Raw genomic sequence first — 25,511 nt, forward strand, 5'->3', positions numbered from 1 at the left:
ATATCTGTGAGTTTTCATACATGGCCTTTATTATGTTAAGGTATGTCCCTTTTTTTTCTTTAAAGAGTTATTTATTCATTCATTCATTATTTATTTATTTATTTATTTATTTATTTATTTATTTATTTATGAGAAAGAGAGAGAGAGAGAGAGAACATTTAGTGGGGGAGAAGCAGAGGGAGAGCATCCTCAAGTAGACTCCCTGTTGAGTGCAAAACCCAACTCAGGGCTTGATCTCAGGACCAATTAGGTCATGATGTGAGCCATGTATAAGAGTATAAGTGTCAGACACTTAATCAACTGAGCCACCCAGGTGACCCAAGGTATGTTTCTTCTAAGTCTACTTATTTGAGGTTTTTTTTTTTCTGGCAGAAATATGATTTTATTTGATAAGATAAAGTCTTGGTGAAATTAGTATGTTTACATATATCATCTCATGCCCTTATTATATAAAAATATGGCTGTAATTATATAAGAAGAAAAGAGAATCTACCCAGAAATTTTAATTTTTCTCAGTTCCATATAGGAAAAACACATTTAATGCATTGATATCTCTTGAAAATAACTTCAGTGACATCATGGCTTAATGCTTATTCCTGCCTGAAATTGATCGGGTTTTTTTTTTAATTTTATAAATTGATTTTTATTGGTGTTCAATTTACCAACATACAGAATAACACCCAGTGCTCATCCCGTCAAGTGTACCCCTCAGTGCCCGTCACCCATTCACCCCCACCCCCCGCCCTCCTCCCCCTCGACCACCCCTAGTTCATTTCCCAGAGTTAGAAGTCTTTATATTCTGTCTCCCTTTCTGATATTTCTCACACATTTCTTCTCCCTTCCCTTATATTCCCTTTCACTATTATTCTTATTCCCCAAATGAATGAGAACATACACTGTTTGTCCTTCTCCGGTTACTGTGGCCAAGTTCAAAAAGGGTGTTGCCTGAGTTCTCCTCTGGGATTTTGATGGGATCTTGTCTCACATTTAGATCTTTCATCTATTTTGAGTTTATCTTTGTGTATGGTGCAAGAGAGTGGTCCAGTTTCATTCTTCTGCATGTGGATGTCCAATTTTCCCAGCACCATTTATTGAAGAGACTGTCTTTCTTCCAGTGGATCGTCTTTCCTCCTTTATCGTATATTAGTTGACCATAAAGTTCAGGGTCCACTTCTGGGTTCTCTGTTCTGTTCCATTGATCTATATGTCTGTTTTTGTGCCAGTACCACACTGTCTTGATGAACACAGCTTTGTAGTACAACCTGAAATCTGGCATTGTGATGCCCCCAGATATGGTTTTCTTTTTTAAAATTCCCCTGGCTTTTTGGGGTCTTTTCTGATTCCACACAAATCTTAAAATAATTTGTTCTAAGTCTCTGAAGAAAGTCCATGGTATTTTGATAGGGATTGCATTATACGTGTAAATTGCCCTGGGTAACATTGACATTTTCACAATATTAATTCTGCCAATCCATGAGCATGGAATATTTTTCCATCTCTTTGTGTCTTCCTCAATTTCTTTCAGAAGTGTTCTATAGTTTTTAGGGTATATTTTGAGACCCATTTGAATGGTAAATGGTTCTCCAACCTTTTATTTTCAGGTTGTAGGTGTCCTTCTGTCTAAAATGAGTCTCTTGTAGACAGCAAATAGATGGGGCCTGCTTTTTTATCCAGTCTGAAACCCTGCGCCTTTTGATGGGGTCATTAAGCCCATTCACGTTCAGAATTACTATTGACAGATACGAGTTTAGTGTCATCATGATATCTATTTAGTCTTTGTTTTTGTGGATTGTTCCACTGAACTTCTTCTTAAAGGGGAGTTTTAAGAGTCCCCCTTAAAATTTCTTGCAGAGCTGGTTTGGAGGTCACATATTCTTTCAGTTCCTGCCTGTCTTGGAAGCTCTTTATCTCTCCTTCCATTTTGAATGAGAGCCTTGCTGGATAAAGTATTCTTGGTTGCATGTTCTTCTCATTTAGGACCCTGAATATATCCTGCCAGCCCTTTCTGGCCTGCCACGTCTCTGTGGAGAGGTCTGCTGTTACCCTAATATTCCTCCCCATGAAAGTCAGGGACTTCTTGTCTCTTGCTGCTTTAAGGATCTTCTCTTTATCTTTGGAATTTGCAAGCTTCACTATTAAATGTCGAGGTGTTGAACGGTTTTTATTGATTTTAGGGGGGGATCTCTATTTCCTGGATCTGAATGCCTGTTTCCCTTCCCAGATTGGGAAAGTTTTCAGCTAGGATTTGTTCAAATACATATTCTGGCCCTCTGTCCCTTTCGGCGCCCTCGGGAACCCCAATTAAGCGTAGGTTTTTCTTCCTTAGGTTGTCATTAATTTCCCTTAATCTGTCTTCATGGTCCCTTAATTGATTGTCTCTTTTTTCCTCAGTTTCCCTCTTTGCCATCAACTTGTCTTCTATGTCACTTACTCGTTCTTCCACCGCGTTAACCCTCGTCGTTAGGACTTCTAGTTTGGATTGCATCTCATTCAATTGATTTTTAATTTCTGCCTGATTGGATCTAAATTCTGCAGTCATGAAGTCTCGTGAGTCCTTTATGCTTTTTTTCTAGAGCCACCAGTAGCTGTATAGTAGTGCTTCTGAATTGGCTTTCTGACATTGAATTGTAATCCAGATTTTGTAACTCTGTGGGAGAGAGGGCTGTTTCTGATTCTTTCTTTTGAGGTGAGGTTTTCCTTCTAGTCATTTTGCTCAGTGCAGAGTGGCCAAAAACAAGTTGTATTGGAACACGGGGGAGTATCACTGGTCCGTCTAGCTGGTCTTCTGGGGGAGGGGCCTGCTGTGCTGATTTTCAGGTGTTAGCACTTGGGGGAGCTGCTCTGCCCCTGCTTGCTGCCGGGCTCAGCGGGGGTTGTTTACCCCGTGGGGCCCCAGGAGGAAGAGCCGCAGTTGCTATGGCAACTCTGGAAGCCTGGATTCAGCCTCCGCAGGAACTACGGGGCTCGGGGCTCTCGGTTCTCCGTCTGCAGGGCCTGGAGGCTCCGGGGCGGGGCCGCTGATCTGCTCAGCTCAGGGCAGGAGCGTCCTTGCTGTCCTGGGCCCTCCCGGCCTCTGCCTGTCCCGGAGAGGCCGGATCCTGCGCTGTGTCCCGGTGCCCTGTGCTCCGGGGCCTGCGCTGTGGGATTCGCGCTCCCGCCCCGCAGCCCCCTCCGCGGAGCCGCCGCCCGAGCCCCTCCGACCTGCTCCGGGCCCCGCTGTGCGCGCTGCAGCCCTTAGGGAGCTCGGCGCACTCTCCTGGGGCGCAGGTGTCTGTTAGTTTCCCCGGGAGCCCGAGGGCATCCCCGCCCTCCTGGGTCCTGCTCTAACTCCCTGTGGGCCCCTTTCCGCCCGCCCGGGAAGGCTGGTGCAGCTCCTGCTCCTCCGGGACGGGGCTCTCCTGTCCTGGGGACACTCGCCCCGGCCTCAGCCCGGCTCCTCGCAGGGCCCCTCCCCCTTGGAGGCCTTTTGTTCCTTTATTTCTTTTTCCCCGTCTTCCTACCTCGATAGAAGCGCGGACCCTTCTCACTGTAGCGTTCCAGCTGGTCTCTCTTTACATCTCAGGCCGAATTCGTAGATTTTCAGGATGGTTTGAAGGTTATCTAGGTAATTTGGTGGGGACAGGTGACTTGGGGACCCTGCTCTTCCGCCATCTTGCCCCTTCCTCTTATTTGAGGTTTTTATCTTGAATGGATGTTGTGCCTTGTCAAATGCTTTTTCCTGCATCTGTTGAGATGATAGTATCATTCTTATCCTTTCCGCTATTGATGTGATACCTCATGTTGATTGATTTGTGAACATTGAACCACCCTTGCAACCCAGGATTAAATGCCATTTGATCATGGAAAATATTTTTTAATGTATTGTTGGATTCAGTTTGCTAGTATTTTGTTGAGAAGTTTGCATCTGTGTTCATCAGGGATATTCACCTGTAATTCTCCTTTTTAGTGAAATCTTTACCTGATTTTGGTATCAAGATCATGCTGGCCTCATAGAATGAATTTGGAAGTTTCTCTTCCTTTTCTATTTTTTGAAATAGTTTAAGTATAGGTATTCAATTGTCTTTACATGTTTGATAGAATTTGCCTCTGAAGCCATCTGGCCCTGGATTTTAGCTTGTTGGGAGCTTTTTGATACGCATTCAATTTCTTTGCTGGATATTGGTATGTTCACGTTTTCTATTTCTTCTTATTTCAGTTTTGGTAATTTATATATTTCTAGGAATTTGTCCTTTTTTTCCAGGTTGTCCAATTTGTTGGCATATAGTTTTTCATAATATATTCTTAAATTGTATTTCTGTAATGTTGATTGTTATTTCTTCTCTTTCAATTGTGATTCTATTTATTTGGTTCCTTTACTCTTTTCTTTTTGTTAAGGGGAGCTAGAGATGTATCAATTTTATGATTTTTTTCAAATATCCAGCTCCTGATTTGTTTTATCTGTTTTGTTTTTGTTTTGTTTTGTTTTTTAGTTTATCATTTATTTCTGCTCTAGTACTTACAATTTCCTTCCTTCTGCTGGCTTTAGATTTTATTTGTTGTACTTTTTCTAGCTTTTAGGTGTAAGGTTAGGTTTATTTGAGATTTTTCTTGCTTCTTGAGTCCTATAATGCTATATACTTCTCTCTTAGAACCACTTATGCTGCATCCCAAAGATTTTGGACCATTGTGTTTGTTTTGTCATTTGTTTTAATGGTTTTTAAAAATTTGTTATTTGATTTTATTGTTGACTTATTCATTGTTTAGTAGCATGTTGATTATTTATAGTCGTTCCTTTTTTTCATTTTTGTAGTTCATCTCAGGTTTCATAGCACTATGGTCAGAAATGGTGCTATAATTTTTGAGGCCTGATATGTGACCTAGTATATGTTCTATTCTGGAGAATGTCTCATATATGCTTGAAAAGAATATGTACTTTCCATTTTAGGATTGAATGTTCTGAATATTTCTCAGTACATCTGTTCTAGTGTCATTCAAAGCCACAGTTTCCTTTTTTTAAATTTTATTTATTTATTTATGAGAGAGAGAGAGAGACAGACAGAGATACAGGCAGAGGGAGAAGCAGGCTCCATGCAGGTAGCCTGACCTGGGACTCGATCCCAGGTCTCCAGGATCATGCTTTTGGCTGAGGGCAGCACTGAACTGCTGAGCCACCCGGGTTACCCTCCTTCTTGATTTTCTGTTTAGATGATCTGTGCATTGATGTAAGTGGAGTGTTAAAGCCCCCTATTATTATTGTATTATTATCAATGAATTCTCTTATGTTTGCTGTTAATTGTTTTATATAATTACATGCTTCCAAATTGAGGGCATAAATATTTAAAATTGCTAGACCTTTTGTTTTTACTTGTCTGGGTATATCTCTCCTTCTATACTGAAAGATAGTTTTCCTACATACAGCAGTCTTTGTACCAGCTTTATCCCATTTAGCACTTTGAATATATTATGCCATTCTGTTCTGGCTTGCCAAGTTTCTGTTGAGAAATCTCCAGCTAGCCTTCTGGGTCTTCCATTGCATGTTATGGACTTCTTTTGTTTTGCTGGTTAAGATTATTTATTTACCACTATGTTTTGGAAATTTAAGCATAATATGTGTTGATGTGGGTCTACCTTTGTTGATTTTGATGAGCGTTCTCTGTGCCTCCTGGATCTAGGTGTCTTTTTCCTTTTCCAGATTAAAGAAGTTTTCAGTTATTATTTCTTCCAAAAAAATTTCTGTCCCCTTTACTCTTTATTCTTTTTATGGGACTCCTATAATACAAATGTTATTATGTTTGATGGAGTCACTGAGTTCCCTAAGTCTATTGTCATGTTTCATAATTATTTCTCTTTTGTTCAACTTTATCATGTCCCATTATTTTCTTTTCTAGATCACTAATTCATTCTGCTACTTCCAGATTCCTGTTCATTGTATCAAGATTGTTTCTAATCTTTATTGCCTTCTTCATGTTTGATCGATTCATTTTTAAATCTTTTATCTCTGCAGTAGGGTATCAGTGATGTCTTCTATTCTTTTCCCAAGCCCAGTGAGTATTCTTATGATTATTGCTTTAAATTCTCAATCAGGCTTGTTACCTTTATTATTATTATTATTATTATTTTTGCTTATATCTGTCACCATGGCCTTATCTTGTTCTTTCATTTGGGATAAATTCCTTCATCTTCACATTTTGTCTAAATATCTATCTTCTCTGTTAGAAAAGGCACTTATGTCTCCTGCTCCTGAAAGTAATGGCCTTCTGAAGAAGAAGTCATGTAATGCCCATTGCCTGGTGCTTCAGGGAGTGTCTCCAGTGTGTGCTGTGTGTGTTCTGCTATTGTGTTTTGGCTGCTCTTTACTTCAGGCCAATTGTCTGTATAGTATTTACTTGCCTGCTGTGGACAGTGTTTGGCCCCTGGCCTGAATGTGTCAAGTTTTATGCAGGTGAGCCCTGGTCTTTTTGTTAAATGAGATCTGACATAACTTCCACCAGAACTGAGGCTCTGTGAAACTCTCTGGTCAGGAGACGTGGTGTGGGTGGGTGTTTTTGCTCATTTTCTTTGGAAGGGGCACTCTGTGGTGAGACTGAGGCAAGCTTAACTGAGACAGGAAGACCTGCTACAGAGCAGGGGGTTAGAGCTTGGTGAAGCAAATTAGCAACTTATTGTTGGTTCTGGGCTGCTTCCTGCAGGTAGCTTTGTGTTTACGCTGAGGTGCCAGTGAGACAGATGGCACCAGCCAGCTCCACTGTTCTAGAAGAAGCTTCTCTGTGAATGCTGACACTCAGGGAAATGCTCCAATAAGAGCAAATAATATCCCCACTCTATTCCCAGTCATTCTTCAGATCACTGTTTCCATGATATCTGCCCCTGGGTTATTTGCCTGCCTCCTCTCCAGGAGAAGGGCAGTCCCCACAAGGCTCTATCCTAGCCAAGACTGCTGATCTTTAAAACTCTAGGTTTTAAGCCCTGATGGTTGCAAGAACTCACTGAATTCATCTCAGTTCATTTTCTAGATCGATGGCTATGGGGAAATGTTCTCATTGTGTGTTCCCCTGTGTGGTCTTCTCTGATGGTCACTTCTCTGCAATCATAGCTCCCTACTTTCTGTAGCACCCAGGATCTATTTCTTCTCTAAACCACATCTCTGTACTCTGCTTCCTTTGATGTAGCCTCTTCTATGCCTTAAGTTGTGGAATTTGTTCTGTCAGTATTCATGTCTATTTCTGGGGTATTTAGGATGATTTGATAATTATCTATTTGTGTTCATGGAATTAAAGGAGCCTAGGGTCCTCCTACTCCACCACCATCTTCCTCTTCTATTTACAGTTGTTTTTTTGTTCCAGCATTTTGGCATAAAAAAATGGAAATTTTACCTAGTATTGTTCATTGTTTTGCAAAATATTTGAAATGAGGTCACCGTACCTTTTATATGATGTTGACCATCTAGTGTCAATTGACCTCCCAGAATACCATCAGAAAATTTAACATTTTGAAAGGAATTTCATAATTATGAAATTTGATTTCTTTCTGACAAATGCACTGTGAATTTGGGAAAGTCATAACAACTTGATTAACCCTCTTTGCTGTGCATTATATTGTCTTAGCTTAGTAGTTTGCTATAACAAAATACCATAGACCAGATGGTTTAAATATGATAAATTTATTTCTCATAGTTCTAGAGACTGGAAAGTCCAAGATCAAAGTGCCTTATGATTCCTGGTGAGAGCTCTTTTTCTCATTTGCATATTACCACTTTCTCATTGTAGTTCTCACATGGCAAAGACAGACAGGAAGCAAAATTTCTTATATCTCTTCTTATAAGGGTATTAATCCCATCATGAAGGCTATGCCTCCCCATGACTTCATTAACCCCCCAAAATTCTATGTCCAAGTTGTTGTGCCCAAGATTGCGAATCCGAGAAACCACCAAGGAGCCAAGACGGATGCAAGCGCATGAGGGTTTATTAGCAAGCTCGAGCTTGGGTCCAAATATACCCGACACAATGGAGCAGGGACTTGGACCCCAAGGTGGGTTTCAGCTGGGTTTTTATGGGCTGGTCTAGGGGATTTTCAGAAGGGGTGGAGGAATTTCTTAAGCTCTGTTCTCATTCTGATACGGGGCTTTCAAGGGCGTTCTGCGGTTTTTCCTGTAACTGGAGTAGGGTAAAGTTCGCTCTTATTCACAGGGGCCTGAGATGGCTGTACTTGTGCTAACGCTGAACTTGAGGTGGAATGGCCTTAATTTTCTAGGCCTCCACACAAATAACATCACATTATGGTTAGAGTTTCAACATATGAATTTGGGAGAAATAATCAGTCCACAGAATATACAATTTAATGTGATTAGAGTGCCACCTGTGCTAGCAACTCTACAGTTAATGATCTCCTGGTATTTCTATTATATCCTTATTTCCAGCATTTTTATTTTATTTTTTTTAAGATTTTATTTATTTATTTATTCCTTAGAGACAGAGAAAGAGAGAGACAGAGACAGAGACACAGGCAGGGAGAGAAGCAGGCTCCATGCAGGGAGCCCGACGTGGGACTCGATTCCGGATCTCCAGGATCACACCCTGGGCTGAAGGCGGCGCTAAACCGCTGAGCCACTCGGGCTGCCCATTTCCAGCATTTTTAATAAAGATTTTATTCATTCATTTGAAAGAGAGACAGAGAGAGAGCAAGAGCAGGAGGGAGAGGCAGAGAAGGAGGGAGAAATAGATTCCCTGTTGAGCTGGCAGCCTGATGTGAGGAGGCTTCATCTCTGGCCTCAAAGATCATGACCTGAGCTGAAGGCAGATGCTTAACCATATGAGACACTCAGCTGCCCCTATTATCAGCATTTTAAAACTCAGTTGCAGAAAAATAAATTTATATCAGAAACAATATACACAAAAAGAGATTAGGAGCATTATACAAAAAGTCCAAAATATGTGTTTAGTTTATTAAAATTTATGAAAGTTCACCAAAAGACCTACCAATTTATTCATATGTTCGAATTATTCTTATTGTTTACATATCTTTTTATTTGCTTTCAAGTAAAACTTTACCTTTTCCTCATATCATTTAAAAATGTTGGGATCCCTGGGTGGCGCAGCGGTTTGGCGCCTGCCTTTGGCCCAGGGCACGATCCTGGAGACCGGGGATCGAGTCCCACATCGGGCTCCTGGTGCATGGAGCCTGCTTCTCCCTCTGCCCCTCTGCCTGTGTCTCTGCGCCTCTCTCTCTCTCTCTCTCTCTGTGACTATCATAAATAAATAAAAATAAAAAAAATAAAAATGTTCCTGGAATTTAAAAAAATGCTATGATATTAAAAGAAAGTTTTGTATCCTAAATGCAGCTACTCTTCTTTAGCATAGTTTATGTTAAGCTGATACCTGTGCCTTGCCACTGATGATCATGAGACTGTGATCTCTATCTCCTTTGGAAGCTGGTCTTACATCACGTGATTTGAGTATTAGTACTATATGATAAATAGAGGTTATCAAGTTAGTGAATGATCTACAAACCATATTTAATTACCAGCACTTAACTTTTTAATCAAAGGTCTGGAAGCAACTATTTTAATATTTCTGCACTTCAATTTTCCTTCCTGCAAAATCGATCTCACTTTCTTTACATTTATTTCTGTGTTTGTACGTTTCTTCTGATTGAGTCTACATCAAAAAACTCTTTAGGTTAATGTATAAGTCATGTTAACTCATTTTAATTCAGTCCAGCCCAATTGGCATTTGTTAGCAAGCTCATTTGTTAACTAATTGAATCAGAATAAGCCACTGATACCTAGTTTTAAACGTTTTTGGGTCCATCCATATTTTTTGTTTTCCAACAATTGAGTCCCGATTATGTATCAAGAGGTTTTAAGGTTTATGATATAATGAGGGGAGACAAACAATAAACAGGCTTAATAGTTTTATAATTTTTGATTGGAATTGAAATAGACAAATGAACTCATATACTTGAAAACATGGTTTTGCAGATTTTGTTTTATACTTTGTAAGACCTGGGTTCCTAATCATAGCAAGAATGGAAACTAATATAAAGATTTGAATTTTCCTACAGACTTTGTTTAATATTTTAATAGATGTTTTGTTACTGCACTAATGTTGGTTTCCAATTTTTCAGGTTCTTTAAAGGGAACTACATGGGATGCAGACAACTATAATTGAGTGCATATTTACCTAACATGTATTTTTATCATATGACACTCTATTTGTATTCCTTTGAATGCTAATAAACTCAAATGACTACAGCATTTAGTGTACTTATTCATATACTTAATATTTGTCTAGTCAGATAAAGTTAAATATTACAATGAAATAAAATCCCCAGATTCCTATAAAGGACGTAAACATTCTTTTTTTTTTGGACGTAAACATTCTATGTTTTTTATTTGAACCAGCATCCAATAGTATGCCTGTAAACCAGATCTAAAAATAAATAAATAAAAATGAAAAGCTCTGACTTATAACACTTTCCAATTTCTGTGTTGTAAATATTTCCATCAGGAGTGATTTCAAGTTACCATCATTTTAATACCTGACTCACAAAATTGCTGTGGATATTTAATAATTGGCCCTAGTTTGAACAGGCTTCACTTCAAGATAAGACTTTCCTTTTAAAGCATTATATGAAATATGAGGTGTTTATCAAATCAAACTCTTCATGCCAATCTCCCTTCATATCCATTAAACAAAACCAAAACTTTTGAAACCACTTTGCCTACTAATTTCTATTTCTTCAGAGTAACATAACATGTTAACTAAAAGTTTGAGAAACCTCTATGAAAATTAATGACTAAGTAGTTTGTTTCACCATTGAAATTATACCATCTTAATAAAGAATGATGTCAAATTGAAAGGAACATGTTTGCCTTTGAGCATTTTTCTTCTACCAGTGTGTAAATGTTTCTACCTCAGTGTGAGAAACATTTGGTAATTAGAGATGTGGATTCCTGCAAATGCCCTCAAATTGTGAAAACTAACACAAAGAATAGACATGGCTGTTTATTCACCACCGCTGTCATCTTTTAAAAATTTTCTTTTCACAGGTAGGAGAGAAAAAACAGCTTTTTAGGGATCTGAGACGTGAGGTGACTTTTAGAAACTTGTACTTCTAAAATTTATATATACATATATAAAATTTATATATATAAATATATATATATTTGCTTATAGTTTAATAATCTATCTATAATCTATCTCCATGGATGTAAACCATGTAACCATTATAAATAACAATGCTTTTTAAAGTATTTTGTTTAGTTAAGAGAGAAAGCAATCATGATGGAGGGGAAGGGCAGAGGAAGAGGGGGAAGCAGACTCCTGTTGAGTAGGGAGCCTGTGAGGCTTGATCCCAGGACCCCAGGATTATGACTTGAACTGAGGGGAGATGCTTAACTGACTGACACACCCAGGGAGTCCAGCAATGAGTTTTAGATACATAGACATATCCGTGTAACAACACTGTTCAATAGAGCAGCCACTAGACATATCTGGCTATTTCAATTTAAATGAATTAAAGAAAATGAAAACTTCAGTTGCCCTGTTGCAAGTAGTCACATTCCAAGTGCTCAAAAGTCACACATCACTTGTGACACATATTAGACAATGCAAGTGCAGAACATTGCATCACTGCAGAACATTTTATTGGATAGCACTGTTTTAGAGCATTAGGTAGGGTGGGCAAAAGGTTGTGAATCACTGGTGATCTTTGAGGAAAAGGATAATACAGACTAAAAAAATCAAGTATATTGCAATTAGCCTTGCAGTTGGCTAAAAAGGACAGTTATTGCTGAATACTGGCTTACTGTATTATTATTATTTCATCATTTTTTTTGTTAGAAAAGAGGGCAAGAACACAGAATTCACTAATTTTGCAAGATTTGATATGTGCAAATGAGTATGTCACATTGCTTTGTCAAAAACACTAAAATGAAACCTATGTAAGCTCCACCTTCAGAATAATTTATAGAATTATATACTGTTTCTGGCTAGAACCATCATAGTTTATTAGTGAAGTTAGATCAATTAAGAAGCAGATTTCATTGGAGGCAGTAAGTCCTAATGGGTAAGAGTATGGGCTCTGAAGTCAGAATGCCTGCCTGTATTTGATTTTTGGTTTCACCATTCCTTTTTATGTGACGTTAAGCAAATTAATATACCTATATCTCAGTTTGCCTCATCTTCCTGTGAAATGGTTAGAGTAATTATACCTACCTCATAGTGTTAACATGAAACTAAATGAGACAAGGCTTGTCAACACACTTAGAACACTGTTTGGCATTTAGTAAATAGCCAGTGTATATTAGAAAATATTATTTTATTTTATTATGTTTTATATTCAAGGATCCATATCAAAAAGTAGAAACCAATATCATGGCCAAGATCTAGCCTGAGAAAAAAGTCACTTCCCTTATATACATTCCTCTGTGTAACCCTTATCAGTACCAGAACTAAGGGTTCCCTCACCATTAGATACATATACATGTATTGGACTCTCTCTCTGCAAAGCATTTATTTGTTCACCTGTCATGGTTGCTTTGATCTCCACGCAGGAAAAAAGAGTTAGGAATCTGGTGGGGACTGGAAAGGAGTGTCCATTCTAATACCCAAATTGATCTGATTTGTATTTTATTTTAAGCCATCTTTGAATGTTTATGGGGAATTGTTTAGTCTTTAGTTTGAACTATGAACATATACATCTCATGTGAAAATATCCATGGACCTCCTTTCCATCCCCAATTGGTACATTAGATTCTTAATAAATATTTGTTGCATGAATTAAAAATGATTAATTGGATATTAAACTTTGGGGAGAATTTCTAAAATAAATGATAGTGATGCAGAATTTAATTTCAAAACTAGAAAAGACATTACAAGTTGCAATTTTTTTTTCTTTTTTTGGTTTTTGTTTTTACAAAAATTAGTTGGAAATATTGTTACTCCAACACAATTCTTTAGTTCTGCTGCAGATCCCTTTACCATTGGCTCCATTAGTAGCATTTGTATTTCATAACTCATGTAGCTATAACAGGAATTGGAATCTGCATTATGATCAGTAGGCTTGCAAGGCTATTCATCATTCAGTTATATCACTGAGTGTGGCAAGATCCTGAGAGCAAAATAGGTAAAATATACCTGACTAGTATAAAAACCTATTTCCTATTTGACATTTAAGTACCTTATTTTTTTATCTGTGGGAAACTGTTTTTAAATTTTTATTTTAATTGCAGCTAGTTAACATAAAGTGTTATATTAGTTTCAGGTGTAAAATATAGTGATTCAACAATTCCATACATCATGGGATACTTTGTAATATCCGTGTGGCATAGTTTTCTCTGACAAGAAATTTGAGAAATTTACATAGGACGCAGTTATTTGGCTGTTTACCAGTACCATCTGACTAGCTCTGTTTTATGTTTGGCCAAGCAGCTGGCAATTAATGAGTTGATAGGAAATGGTCACAAGGCAGTGGCATTAACATGTGAACATCTGGTATTAAAATTAACACAGAGAGGATACTTTATGATAATTCAAATTCACTGAAAAAAATCACTGGTTGAGGCTTTACTTTGAATTATACACCTGAAACTAATATTATACTTTATGTTAACTAACTGGAATTTAAATAGAACTTGAAAAAGAAAAACAATGCTCTATGAGAAGACAAAGCAATTACTATCTTTTAGAACATGAGGTGAAGATATATTGAATGAGAACTGAAGGGTGTGTGTGTGTGTGTGTGTGTGTGTGTGTGTGCATGTATCTGCGTGTCTGTGTCTGTGTGTTTGGGTGGGTGGTGGTGGTCCAAGCCCAAAACACAATTTGGAAACTCTGCATTTTCCCACTGAACTAATATATTTTCCCACTCAAGGGCATTTATAAGCCATGAGTAGATATTATGACTGATTCCTTAAAATGTCACTCTCTTCCAGAACAAGTTGATCATATTGAAGGTGCGAAAGGATCCTTTGCCCTAATATAACTTATATCACATGTAGACTGTGCCTATGATTTTGCACTGTTTCATGGTTTTCTGTTCCAGTTGCAACCTCAATGTGCCTATATTATCTAAATTCATGAAAATCCTGCCATAGTCACCTATGTTAACATTCATAATTGTTAATCATGGAATACAGACTTTTTTATAATAAAGACTTGTTTATTTTAGAGAGATAGAGCATGAGCAGGGAGCGGGGCAGAGGGAGAGGGAGAGAGAATCCAGATTCCCCTTTGAGCACAGAGCTTAATGTAGGGCTTGATTCCAGGACCTCGAGATCATGACCTGAGCTAAAACCAAGTGTTGGCTGCTTAATTGGCCACCCAAGTGCCCCCAGAGAGTAAATCTTAAATCAATTTGTAAAGATCCGTAATTTAGTTGTCATGTTTCCAATGTTGTTCAGAGATACCAAATTTGGGCATCAGATTCTTCCTCAGGATTAATAATAAGGTAAATTAACAGCAACAATGAATAAACTTTTCATTTCCCTGTCCCTGATTTTATTATTAAAGTCTGTCAAGTTTCAATCTGTTCTGTTTCTGCAAAACTCTGGTGACAATAGAGAAGGAGCACATCAATTAAATATGAAATATCAAGACAAATGCATGAATAAAAAATATCTAGCACTCAGAGAAACTTCCAAAAGCCACTCCTCAGTAGTGAAGCCATTAAATCCTTTAGGAACTCATTAACAGATTACTATTTAGAAGCATAATTATAGAGAGTTGAATTCCAATTAAATAAAAATTATATAATAATCACACTGAATATTTGATAACAATATAATAAGATGTCAGTGGTAACAATTTAACATTGATTGATACAATTGTTAGTAAAAGGCAACTATACACATGTACACATACATATAAACACATGTTTAATATGCATTTATTAGTACTTCATACATTCCATGTATACTACCATATTTCCAAGGATGTAAAGGAATGTACTGAGATGAAATAAAGGATATACATGAAAATGGGCAGAGTTGATACTTAAGTGCCAAAAAACTAAATCCTAAACCAAATTGATTGTGTTAAACCTTGTATAAAAATGAATTTTCTAAGCATTGACCCTATTCTTTTTTAAGGTTCAAATGTACTTTCAAATGATTTAATATGATGAATGTCTCCTTTGACTACTTGTTATATATGCCCCGGAAAGGGGAAAAGTATGATAAAAGAGGGCATAGTATGTACTAAATAATAACATTTTCTGTAATGTTTCTTTCTTATTAGGCATAAGCCCTGAACTATAAACATACATGCTAGAATTTGAGTTATTATCACAGATAATTTTACTAATTGCAGGAGGAAATGGGCATTTGATTAAGTATTTATCAATCTTGGAAATGTCTCCCCTTGGCTACTTTGAATCTAGAGAAGAACTGTAGTGTTTCAGAAGAGCTACAGCTATTGTCAATGGGGCCCAAATGAAATACATGAAGTGTAACAGGGTTGTAAAAGTCATAAATACCAAATAAAATGAACTCATCAATGACTATAAGTGATTGGAGTTTTAGAGTTGCAATTTTCCTTTTTAAATGCCCTTATTGATTTGTTGCAATTACCGTTAACCCTGTATTTGGCAAATGATGAGGACATTATCACTTGTGTTCTCATTTGTAATAAAACAGATTAACTTGCTGTGAAATTTTAACTAGGCTGAGACACAAGAGTAGCCACCTAATGAACCAAAGCACATTGCAATTAAATAGCTAAATAGATGCATACTGATTACAAGGATGAAAAATTGATCTGTTTATTGCAAATAAATTGTTCATAGAACTATTAGTTACTTTAAGAGAAATTAAATATTCCCAGTTCCACACATACATATATATTTTTAAACCCACCTAACTCTTAATCAATATAAGGCACTGAAGTTATCTAATACAGTTTACATGGTGAAAAAGTCAGACCTCTGTGATGCCTTAGGAAAACAATAACAATGAACTGAACCTTGACTGAATTTGGAAAGTGTAATATCTTAAAGGAGAAATATTACTTTATGAGAATATTATGAGAAATATTACTTTATGATACTATTACTGTCACCCTAAATCATGTTTTAAAAGTTATTGTTTCACCTAATATGGTGTTGAAAATGTCAAAGAAAGAGTTGAAGAGTAGGTTGAGTTTATATTATTTGATCATTTGCTAATCTTAATCATTTGAGGGAATCTTCCTTTGTAGTATTGTATTTTTTCTCATTTTCGTAGCATTTTCTATTTGTGTAGATGTTCTTTCAATTTTTTTAAAATTCAAAATGAGCTTTCATTTTTTATTAGGTGGAGTGAACAAGAGCAATGATCACTATTAGTTGGATTCTCTTGTTTTTCCAAATCATCGATTTTATGAATCATTTAAAAATTTTCCATTTTTATTATGGCAGCATATATTTTTAAGTGTATGATTCCTGTTTGCCACAATACAGTGATTTTTTTCAGTTCTAGTTTAGCCTACTAACTGCTGTACTTTGTCCCTGTCCATTCATTCAGATGTCCATCAAACTCAAAAGTAGGACATTGAATTACATATTTTTTCAACACATTTTCAATGTTACAATTCAAAGACAAATACTGAATGTTTTACAATTTATGTACATATTTTGGCATAGAATCATTGAGTCTATGCAACAGTGAAAACCAAAAACTAATTTTGATCTTATATCAAAAATTCCTTGCATAGGTGTTGTCTGTGTCATATGCTATTTAAAGAATATATTTTCAGTCATGACAATTTTGGTTTAATTTCACAACTAATAAACTACTAGTCTTCTCAGAAAGTAAAAGAATCAGTACAAGAGCTGTATATACTTTGCTGTCTATCCTTGTCCCATCACTCCAGAATACAAGGGTAATTGTTTAGAAAATAAAAACTTTTCTGCTTGGCTTATATGTTCATTTTGTACTATAAATGTAGCTTTACAACTAGGTATTTATCTTTAGGGTAAATACAAATGAAATGTATATTAAAAACATTGAAACATTGTTTTTGAGGTATGAAACCAGTTATAGAGCATTTAAAGTGCAACATAAGTTTATTATAATTATCACTATTTAATTAGGAATAATACTGCAACTAATATACGCAAAGTCTACTATTCATTTTATTAAAATTATCAGATGTTAATTATATGCTAAACAGTAATATAAAACACCATTAAAAATAAAACTACTTCATTGAAGACTGTATTAGTGTTTTCTTGCTGCTATAGCAAAATATGATAAATTTAGTGGCTTAAAACAATGCACATTTATTTTCTTATGGTTCTGTAGGTTGGATGTCTAACATGGGTATCACTGAGCTAAAATCTAAAAGTGTTGGCAGGGCTGCTTTTCTTTCTGTAGCTTCCAGGGATGAATCCATTTCCTTGCATTTTTCAGCTTCTAGAAGCCACCCACATTTCTTGGCTCATGGTTCCATAATATTTCCCTCTGACCTTTCCTTTCTGCCTCTAAGTATAATTTATCTATCTCAAGGTTCTCAATCACATCTTAAAAATCCATTTACTATGTGATGTAACATATACACAAGTGATGTAACATATTCAGAGGTCTCAGTCATTAGGATGTGGAGTTAACATTTTTGGGGCCCCTATTCTGCCTGCCACAATGATAGACATTGCAAAATGTTGACTTCTACTAATGAAATAATAAGCTTTAACTCTCATGCTATTACTTTTGTATTTAAACAAACAATAGTTTTCTTTAAGGAATTTATAAATTTTAGGTCTCATGCAAAATCAATATGAAAATGCACAAGCACATTTTTGACAAACTAATTCTTAATATTATGATGATTAGAGGGATCCCTGGGTGGCGCAGCGGTTTGGCGCCTGCCCTTGGCCCAGGGCGCGATCCTGGAGACCCAGGATCGAATCCCACAGTCGGGCTCCTGGTGCATGGAGCCTGCTTCTCCCTCTGCCTGTGTCTCTGCCTCTCTCTCTCTCTCTCTCTGTGACTATCATAAATAAATAAATTAAAAAAATATGATGATTAGAATGCTGATGTCATTACAGATAATTAGAACTTTTAAGAAACCTGTTATGGATGAATTAAATATTTTATAGAACAAACATTCTCTGTCACAACATGCCTATTACCCAGTCACATTTATTGCATATATGCATAAACACAGCAATTTGGTTCTTTTGCTGATCAATTTAGTTGAATGATTGTCAGATTTACTCATCAAGTTGTGATGCATAAACATAGTGAATAATTTCAGAGTTTTATAGCATTATCCAGAGTCACAAAATTTTTGAGAACTACAACAGTTACTGTAGAGGTATGTAAAATGAATGTTTTATTTTTATTCAAACTTATTATTTAAAACCATAAAAATCTAAACAATACAAATATTGATATTGATAGGTTTTAGTGTGAGTTTGGAAAATTCATCATTATGTCCTGTGTCTACCAAACCATTTTGGTGGCAGAATTCAACATATATTCCTGAGGTCTAATAGAGTGCATGTATATTTTCTCCATAATTTTTATTTGTGCAGAAAGACTCAATATGTACCAGATGCCACTATCGGTGAGTTTTATTCCTTGGCTCTCAAGTGTTTATTTTGGGAGATCTTAGAGAGTAGGATCACCCTCTAGGCTTTGGTGTATTCTTTATGTAAATATAAAAGTTTATAATAACATGAATCCTCACTACCCACCTGTGTTCATAATTCTTCATGAGTTTTCTAGGAAAGGAAATGGAAACTAACTAACTAATCTCTAATATATATCCAGCATGACACTGAGCCCTTTCATGTTCTCTTATTTAGCCCTCATAATACCCTACTAATTTCACAAAAAGAAAAATTATGTATTTGTCTAAAGATACACATTTAAGATCAGGTATTATGAACATGCATACTTTGGGGATAAGTGAAAAGTCAGCATTTCAAATGTTATGGACTCAACCAACATAAAAAAAACCTTGGTGAACAGGTGACATTTCCTTTCGTGTCAGGAACGGATCCCAGAGAGTCCTTCTCCTGTTGCCTCTCTGGAAGAGAACCATCATCCTGGGAGTCAGGCTTCCTCCCACCCCAGCAGCAGTGTGTCCAGCTCTCCCTCTCAGGTGGATCACCATTCAGAGAGGATGGGTAAGTGTCTCATCTAAAACAGAAATTAGATATATTATTTCAGGAAATTCTTCATTATTAAGAAAGAAACTGGGGGAGTTGATCTCTCCTTAAAAAAGGGGGGCTTTTTGAAGTGGTCATTTTTTATTGCTGAACAACAAAATGAAACTTAAAGTGTTACAAGTTTCTTCTCTGGAAGGGCCTTCATTTACTGTGTCACTGGATTCAATGGGAACGATATGATGGGATATTTTTAAGCGTATATGTTAAGATAGTTCAATATATTGGTATTTAACAGTTCGGGTGATAAAATACATTTGCTATATTCACTGCATCTTTGAATAATGAAAGATAAAATATCTTTTAAACAGTTAATCATTTAAGAGTGACTAAAATGTGAATCAATATATAATTTGCTGTAATCTCAATAATTTAGATCACAAGTATTTAACATTTTGTTGCTTTTTATTATCTCAGAAGTCTTATACCATAGACACTATTCCAGAAATACTATGCTTTTGTCAGTGATGTGGCATATTGGAGACTTGAATTAGCCATGGTTCTGGCACTGACTAGCTATGAGATCTTGGGTATGTCACTTAACCATAATGAGTTTATTTACTTAATATATGGAAATAATTACTGCCATGCCTAACACACTGGATTTTTGTGAGGTCAAATGAAATATATATGGAAAAATACTTTAGAAATTTAAAATGCTAATGAAGTGTGAGGGATAAGCACTGTTTTTTGCTGTGTCTTTACCATGATTTTTTAAAAGATTTTATTTATTCATGGAGACAGAGGGAGAGAGGGGCAGAGACACAGGCAGAGGGAGAAGCAGGCTCCATACAGGAAGCCTGACGTGGGACTCGATCTCAGTCTCCAAGATCACACCCCGGGCTGCAGGCGGCGCTAAACTGCTCCACCACCAGGACTGCCCTGTCTTTGTCATGATTGCTTATCATTCCTTGCTGCCTGATTTTACTTAGGTATACAGATGTTACCAAGTGCATTCACTTGTAACAAGTTCTCATTTAGTATATAACAATTATGAAACAAACAAGATGGTAAAATCTTTATTTTTTGTATCTACAGAACCTAATTTCCTAAATATCCATCTCCTCTAGGAAAAATGATTTCTGCTCTGCTTTTAGTCTTACTCTATAGGGATGTTCCTTATATGCACTCTAACTTTTTTTTAATAAATTAATTTTTATTGGTGTTCAATTTACCAGCATACAGAATAACACCCAGTGCTCATCACGTCAAGTGTCCCCCTCAGTGCCCGTCACACATTCACCCCCACCCCCAGCCCTCCTCCCCTTCCACCACCCCTAGTTCGTTTCCCACAGTTAGGAGTCTTTATGTTCGGTGTCCCTTTCTGATATTTCCCACACACTTCTTCTCCCTTCCCTTATATTCCCTTTCACCATTATTCATATTCCCCAAATGAATGAGAAAATACACTGTTTGTCCTTCTCCGATTGACTTACTTCACTCAGCATAATCCCCTCCAGTTCCATCCACGTTGAAGCAAATGGTGGGTATTTGTCGTTTCTAATGGCTGAGTAATATTCCATTGTATACATAAACCACATCTTCTTTATCCATTTGTCTTTCGATGGACACCGAGGCTCTTTCCACAGTTTGGCTATTGTGGACATGGCTGGTAGAAACACCGGGGTGCAGGTGTCCCAGCGTTTCATTGCATCTGAATCTTTGGGGTAAATCCCTAACAGTGCAATTGCTGGGTCATAGGGCAGGTCTATTTTTAACTCTTTGAGGAACCTCCACACAGTTTTCCAGAGTGGCTGCACCAGTTCAAATTCCCACCAACAGTGTAAGAGTGTTCCCTTTTCTCCGCATCCTCTCCAACATTTGTTGTTTCCTGCCTTGTTAATTTTCCCCATTCTCACTGGTGTGAAGTGGTATCTCATGGTGGTTTTGATTTGTATTTCCCTGATGGCAAGTGATGCAGAGCATTTTCTCATGTGCATGTTGGCCATGTCTATGTCTTCCTCTGTGAGATTTCTCTTCATGTCTTTTGCCCATTTCATGATTGGATTGTTTGTTTCTTTGCTGTTGAGTTTAATAAGTTCATTATAGATTTTGGAAACTAGCCCTTTATCTGATATGTCTATTGGAAATATCTTCTCCCATTCTGTAGGTTGTCTTTTAGTTTTGTGGACTGTATCCTTTGCTGTTCAAAAGCTTCTTATCTTGATGAAGTCCCAATAGTTCATTTTTGCTTTTGTTTCTTCTGCTTTCATGGATGTATCTTGTATCTTACTGTGACCGAGTTCAAAAAGGGTGTTGCCTGTGTTCTCCTCTAGGATTTTGATGGAATCTTGTCTCACATTTAGATCTTTCATCCATTTTGAGTTTATCTTTGTGTATGGTGCAAGAGAGTGGTCTAGTTTCATTCTTCTGCATGTGGATGTCCAATTTTCCCAGCACCATTTATTGAAGAGACTGTCTTTCTTCCAGTGGATAGTTTTTCCTCCTTTATTTTGTATTAGTTGACCATAAAGTTCAGGGTCCACTTCTGGGTTCTCTATTCTGTTCCATTGATCTATGTGTCTGTTTTTGTGCCAGTACCACACTGTCTTGATGACCACAGCTTTATAGTACAACCTGAAATCTGGCATTGTGATGCCCCCAGATATGGTTTTCTTTTTTAAAATTCCCCTGGCTATTTGGGGTCTTTTCTGATTCCACACAAATCTTAAAATAATGTGTTCTAACTCTCTGAAGAAAGTCCATGGTATTTTGATAGGGATTGCATTAAACGTGTAAATTGCCCTGGGTAACATTGACATTTTCACAATATTAATTCTGCCAATCCCTGAGCATGGAATATTTTTACATCTCTTTGTGTCTTCCTCAATTTCTTTCAGAGGTGTTCTATAGTTTTTAGGGTATAGATCCTTTACCTCTTTGGTTAGGTTTATTCCTAGGTATTTTATGCTTTTGGGTGCAATTGTAAATGGGATTGAGTCCTTAATTTCTCTTTCTTCAGTCTAATTGTTAGTGTATAGAAATGCCATTGATTTCGGGGCATTGATTTTGTATCCTGCCATGCTACCAAATTGCTGTATGAGTTCTAGCAATCTTGGGTTGGAGGCTTTTGGGTTTTCTATGTAGAGTATCATGTCATTGGCGAAGAGGGAGAGTTTGACTTCTTCTTTGCCAATTTGAATGCCTTTAATGTCTTTTTGTTGTCTGATTGCTGAGGCTAGGACTTCCAATACTATGTTGAATAGCAGTGGTGAGAGTGGACATCCCTGTCTGGTTCCTGATCTTAGGGGAAAGGCTCCCAGTGCTTCCCCATTGAGAATGATATTTGCTGTGGGCTTTTCGTAGATGGCTTTTAAGATGTCGAGGAAAGTTCCCCCTATCCTTACACTCTGAAGAGTTTTGATCGGGAATGGATGCTGTATTTTGTCAAATACTTTCTCTGCATCTAATGAGAGGATCCTATGGTTCTTGGTTTTTCTCCTGCTGATATGATGAATCACATCGATTGTTTTACAAGTGTTGAACCAGCCTTGTGTCCGGGAATAAATCCTACTTGGTCATGGTGAATAATTTTGTTAATGTGTTGTTGGATCCTATTGGCTAGTATATTGTTGAGAATTTCTGCATCCATGTTCATCAGGGATATTGGTCTGTAATTCTCCTTTTTGGTGGGGTCTTTGTCTGGTTTTGAAATTAAGGTGATGCTGGCCTCATAGAACGAATTTGGAAATATTCCATCTCTTTTTATCATTCCAAACAGCTTTAGTAGAATAGGTATGATTTCTTCTTTAAACGTTTGATAGAATTCCCCTGGGAAGCCATCTGGCCCTGGACTCTTGTGTCTTGGGAGGTTTTTGATGACTGCTTCAATTTCCTCCCTGGTTATTGGCCTGTTCAGGTTTTCTATTTCTTCCTGTTCGAGTTTTGGTAGTTTGTGGCTTTCCAGGAATGCGACCATTACTTCTAGATTGCCTAACTTATTGGCGTAGAGCTGTTCATAATATGTTTTTAAAATCGTTTGCATTTCCTTGGTGTTGGTAGTGAACTCTCCTTTCTCATTCATGATTTTATTAATTTGAGTCTTCTCTCTCTTCTTTTTAATAAGGTTGGCTAATGGTTTGTCTATCTTATTAATTCTTTCAAAGAACCAACTCCTGGTTCTGTTGATCTGTTCCACAGTTCTTCTGGTCTCAATTTTGTTGAGTTCTGCTCGAATTTTAATTAACTCTCTTCTTCTGCTGGGCATCCGGTACATTTCCTGTTTTTTCTCTACCTCCTTTATATGTAAGGTTAGCTTTTGTATTTGAGTTCTTTCCAGTTTTTGAATGGATGCTTGTATTGCGATGTATTTCCCCCTCAGGACTGATTTGCTGCATCCCAAAGATTTTGAACGGTTATATCTTCACTCTCATTAGTTTCCATGAATCTTTTTAATTCTTCCTTAATTTCCTGGTTGAGCCTTTCATCTTTCAGCAGGATGGTCCTTAACCTCCACGTGTTTGATGTCATTCCAAACTTCTTCTTGTGATTGAGTTCTAATTTCAAGGCATTATGGTCTGAGAATATGCAGGGGACGATCCCAATCTTTTGGTATCGGTTCAGACCCGATTTGTGACCCAGTATGTGGTCTCTTCTGGAGAAAGTTCCATGTGCACTTGAGAAGAATGTGTAATCAGTTGAGTTTGGATGTAAAGTTCTGTAGATATCTGTGAAATCTATCTGGTACAGTGTATCATTTAAAGCTCTTGTTTCTTTGGAGATGTTGTGCTTAGAAGACCTATCGAGGGTAGAAAGAGCGAGATTGAAGTCACCAAGTATAAGTGTATTATTATCTAAATATTTCTTCACTTTGGTTAATAATTCCTTTAAGTATTTGGCAGCTCCCACATTCGGGGCATATATATTGAGGATTGTTAAGTCCTCTTGCTGGATAGATCCTTTAAGTATGAGATAATGTCCCTCTTCATCTCTCACTACAGTCTTCGGGGTAAATTTTAGTTTATCTGATATAAGAATGGCTACCCCTGCTTTCTTTTGAGGACTATTTGAATGGTAAATGGTTCTCCAACCTTTTATTTTCAGGTTGTAGGTGTCCTTCTGTCTAAAATGAGTCTCTTGTAGACAGCAAATAGATGGGTCTTGCTTTTTTATGCAGTCTGAAACCCTGCGCCTTTTGATGGGGTCATTGAGCCCGTTCACGTTCAGAGTTACTATTGACAGATATGAGTTTAGTGTCATCATAATCTCTATTTAGTCCTTGTTTTTGTGGATTGTTCCACTGAACTTCTTCTTAAAGGGGAATTTTAAGAGTCCCCCTTAAAATTTCTTGCAGAGCTGGTTTGGAGGTCACATATTCTTTCAGTTCCTGCCTGTCTTGGAAGCTCTTTATCTCTCCTTCCATTTTGAATGAGAGCCTTGCTGGATAAAGTATTGTTGGTTGCATGTTGTTCTCATTTAGGACCCTGAATATATCCTGCCAGCCCTTTCTGGCCTGCCAAGTCTCTGTGGAGAGGTCTGCTGTCACCCTAATATTCCTCCCCATGAAAGTCAGGGACTTCTTGTCTCTTGCTGCTTTAAGGATCTTCTCTTTATCTTGGAATTTTCAAGCTTCACTATTAGATGTCGAGGTGTTGAACAGTTTTTATTGATTTTAGGGGGGGATCTCTCTATTTCCTGGATCTGAATGCCTGTTTCCCTTCCCAGATTGGGAAAGTTTTCAGCTAGGATTTGTTCAAATACATATTCTGGCCCTCTGTCCCTTTCGTCGCCCTCGGGAACCCCAATTAAACGTAGGTTTTTCTTCCTTAGGCTGTCATTTATTTCCCTTAATCTGTCTTCATGGTCTTTTAATTGTCTGTCTCTTTTTTCCTCAGTTTCCCTCTTTGCCATTAACTTGTCTTCTATGTCACTCACTCGTTCTTCCACCTCGTTAACCCTCGTCGTTAGGACTTCTAGTTTGGATTGCATCTCATTCAATTGATTTTTAATTTCTGCCTGATTGGATCTAAATTCTGCAGTCATGAAGTCTCGTGAGTCCTTAATGCTTTTTTCTAGAGCCACCAGTAGCTGTATAATAGTGCTTCTGACTTGGCTTTCTGACATTGAATTGTAATCCAGATTTTGTAACTCTGTGTGAGAGAAGGCTGTTTCTGATTCTTTCTTTTGAGGTGAGGTTTTCCTTCTAGTCATTTTGCTCAGTGCAGAGTGGCCAAAAACAAGTTGTATTGGGAAAAGGAGAGAAAGAGAGAGAAGGAAAGAAAAGAGAAAAAGAAAAAAGAAAAAGAAGAAAAAAAAGGAAAAAAAAGAGAAGAAAAAGAGAAAGAAAAATAAAGGTGAAAAAGGGGGGGTGGGGGAAGCAATCAGAAATCAAAAAGAAAAGAAAAAAGAAACAAAAAACAAAAAACACGGGGATGTGTCTTCTGATT

At 37.2% G+C, this 25,511-nt stretch overlaps 1 protein-coding gene across 1 annotated transcript in view; it reads left to right on the top strand.

Annotated features, from left to right (window-relative positions):
* Window positions 1-25,511, top strand: part of DACH2 (dachshund family transcription factor 2) — a 636,043-nt gene that overhangs the window by 535,734 nt on the left and 74,798 nt on the right. The window contains exons 9-10 of the mRNA XM_055338054.1: window positions 18,951-19,086; window positions 20,889-20,906. Of these exons, the coding sequence (XP_055194029.1) occupies window positions 18,951-19,086; window positions 20,889-20,906 (154 nt within the window). The remainder of the gene's footprint in view (window positions 1-18,950; window positions 19,087-20,888; window positions 20,907-25,511) is intronic.

Source organism: Nyctereutes procyonoides, unplaced genomic scaffold (assembly GCF_905146905.1).
Source record: "Nyctereutes procyonoides isolate TBG_1078 unplaced genomic scaffold, NYPRO_anot_genome, whole genome shotgun sequence".
In the NCBI taxonomy this organism is placed as follows: domain Eukaryota; kingdom Metazoa; phylum Chordata; class Mammalia; order Carnivora; family Canidae; genus Nyctereutes; species Nyctereutes procyonoides.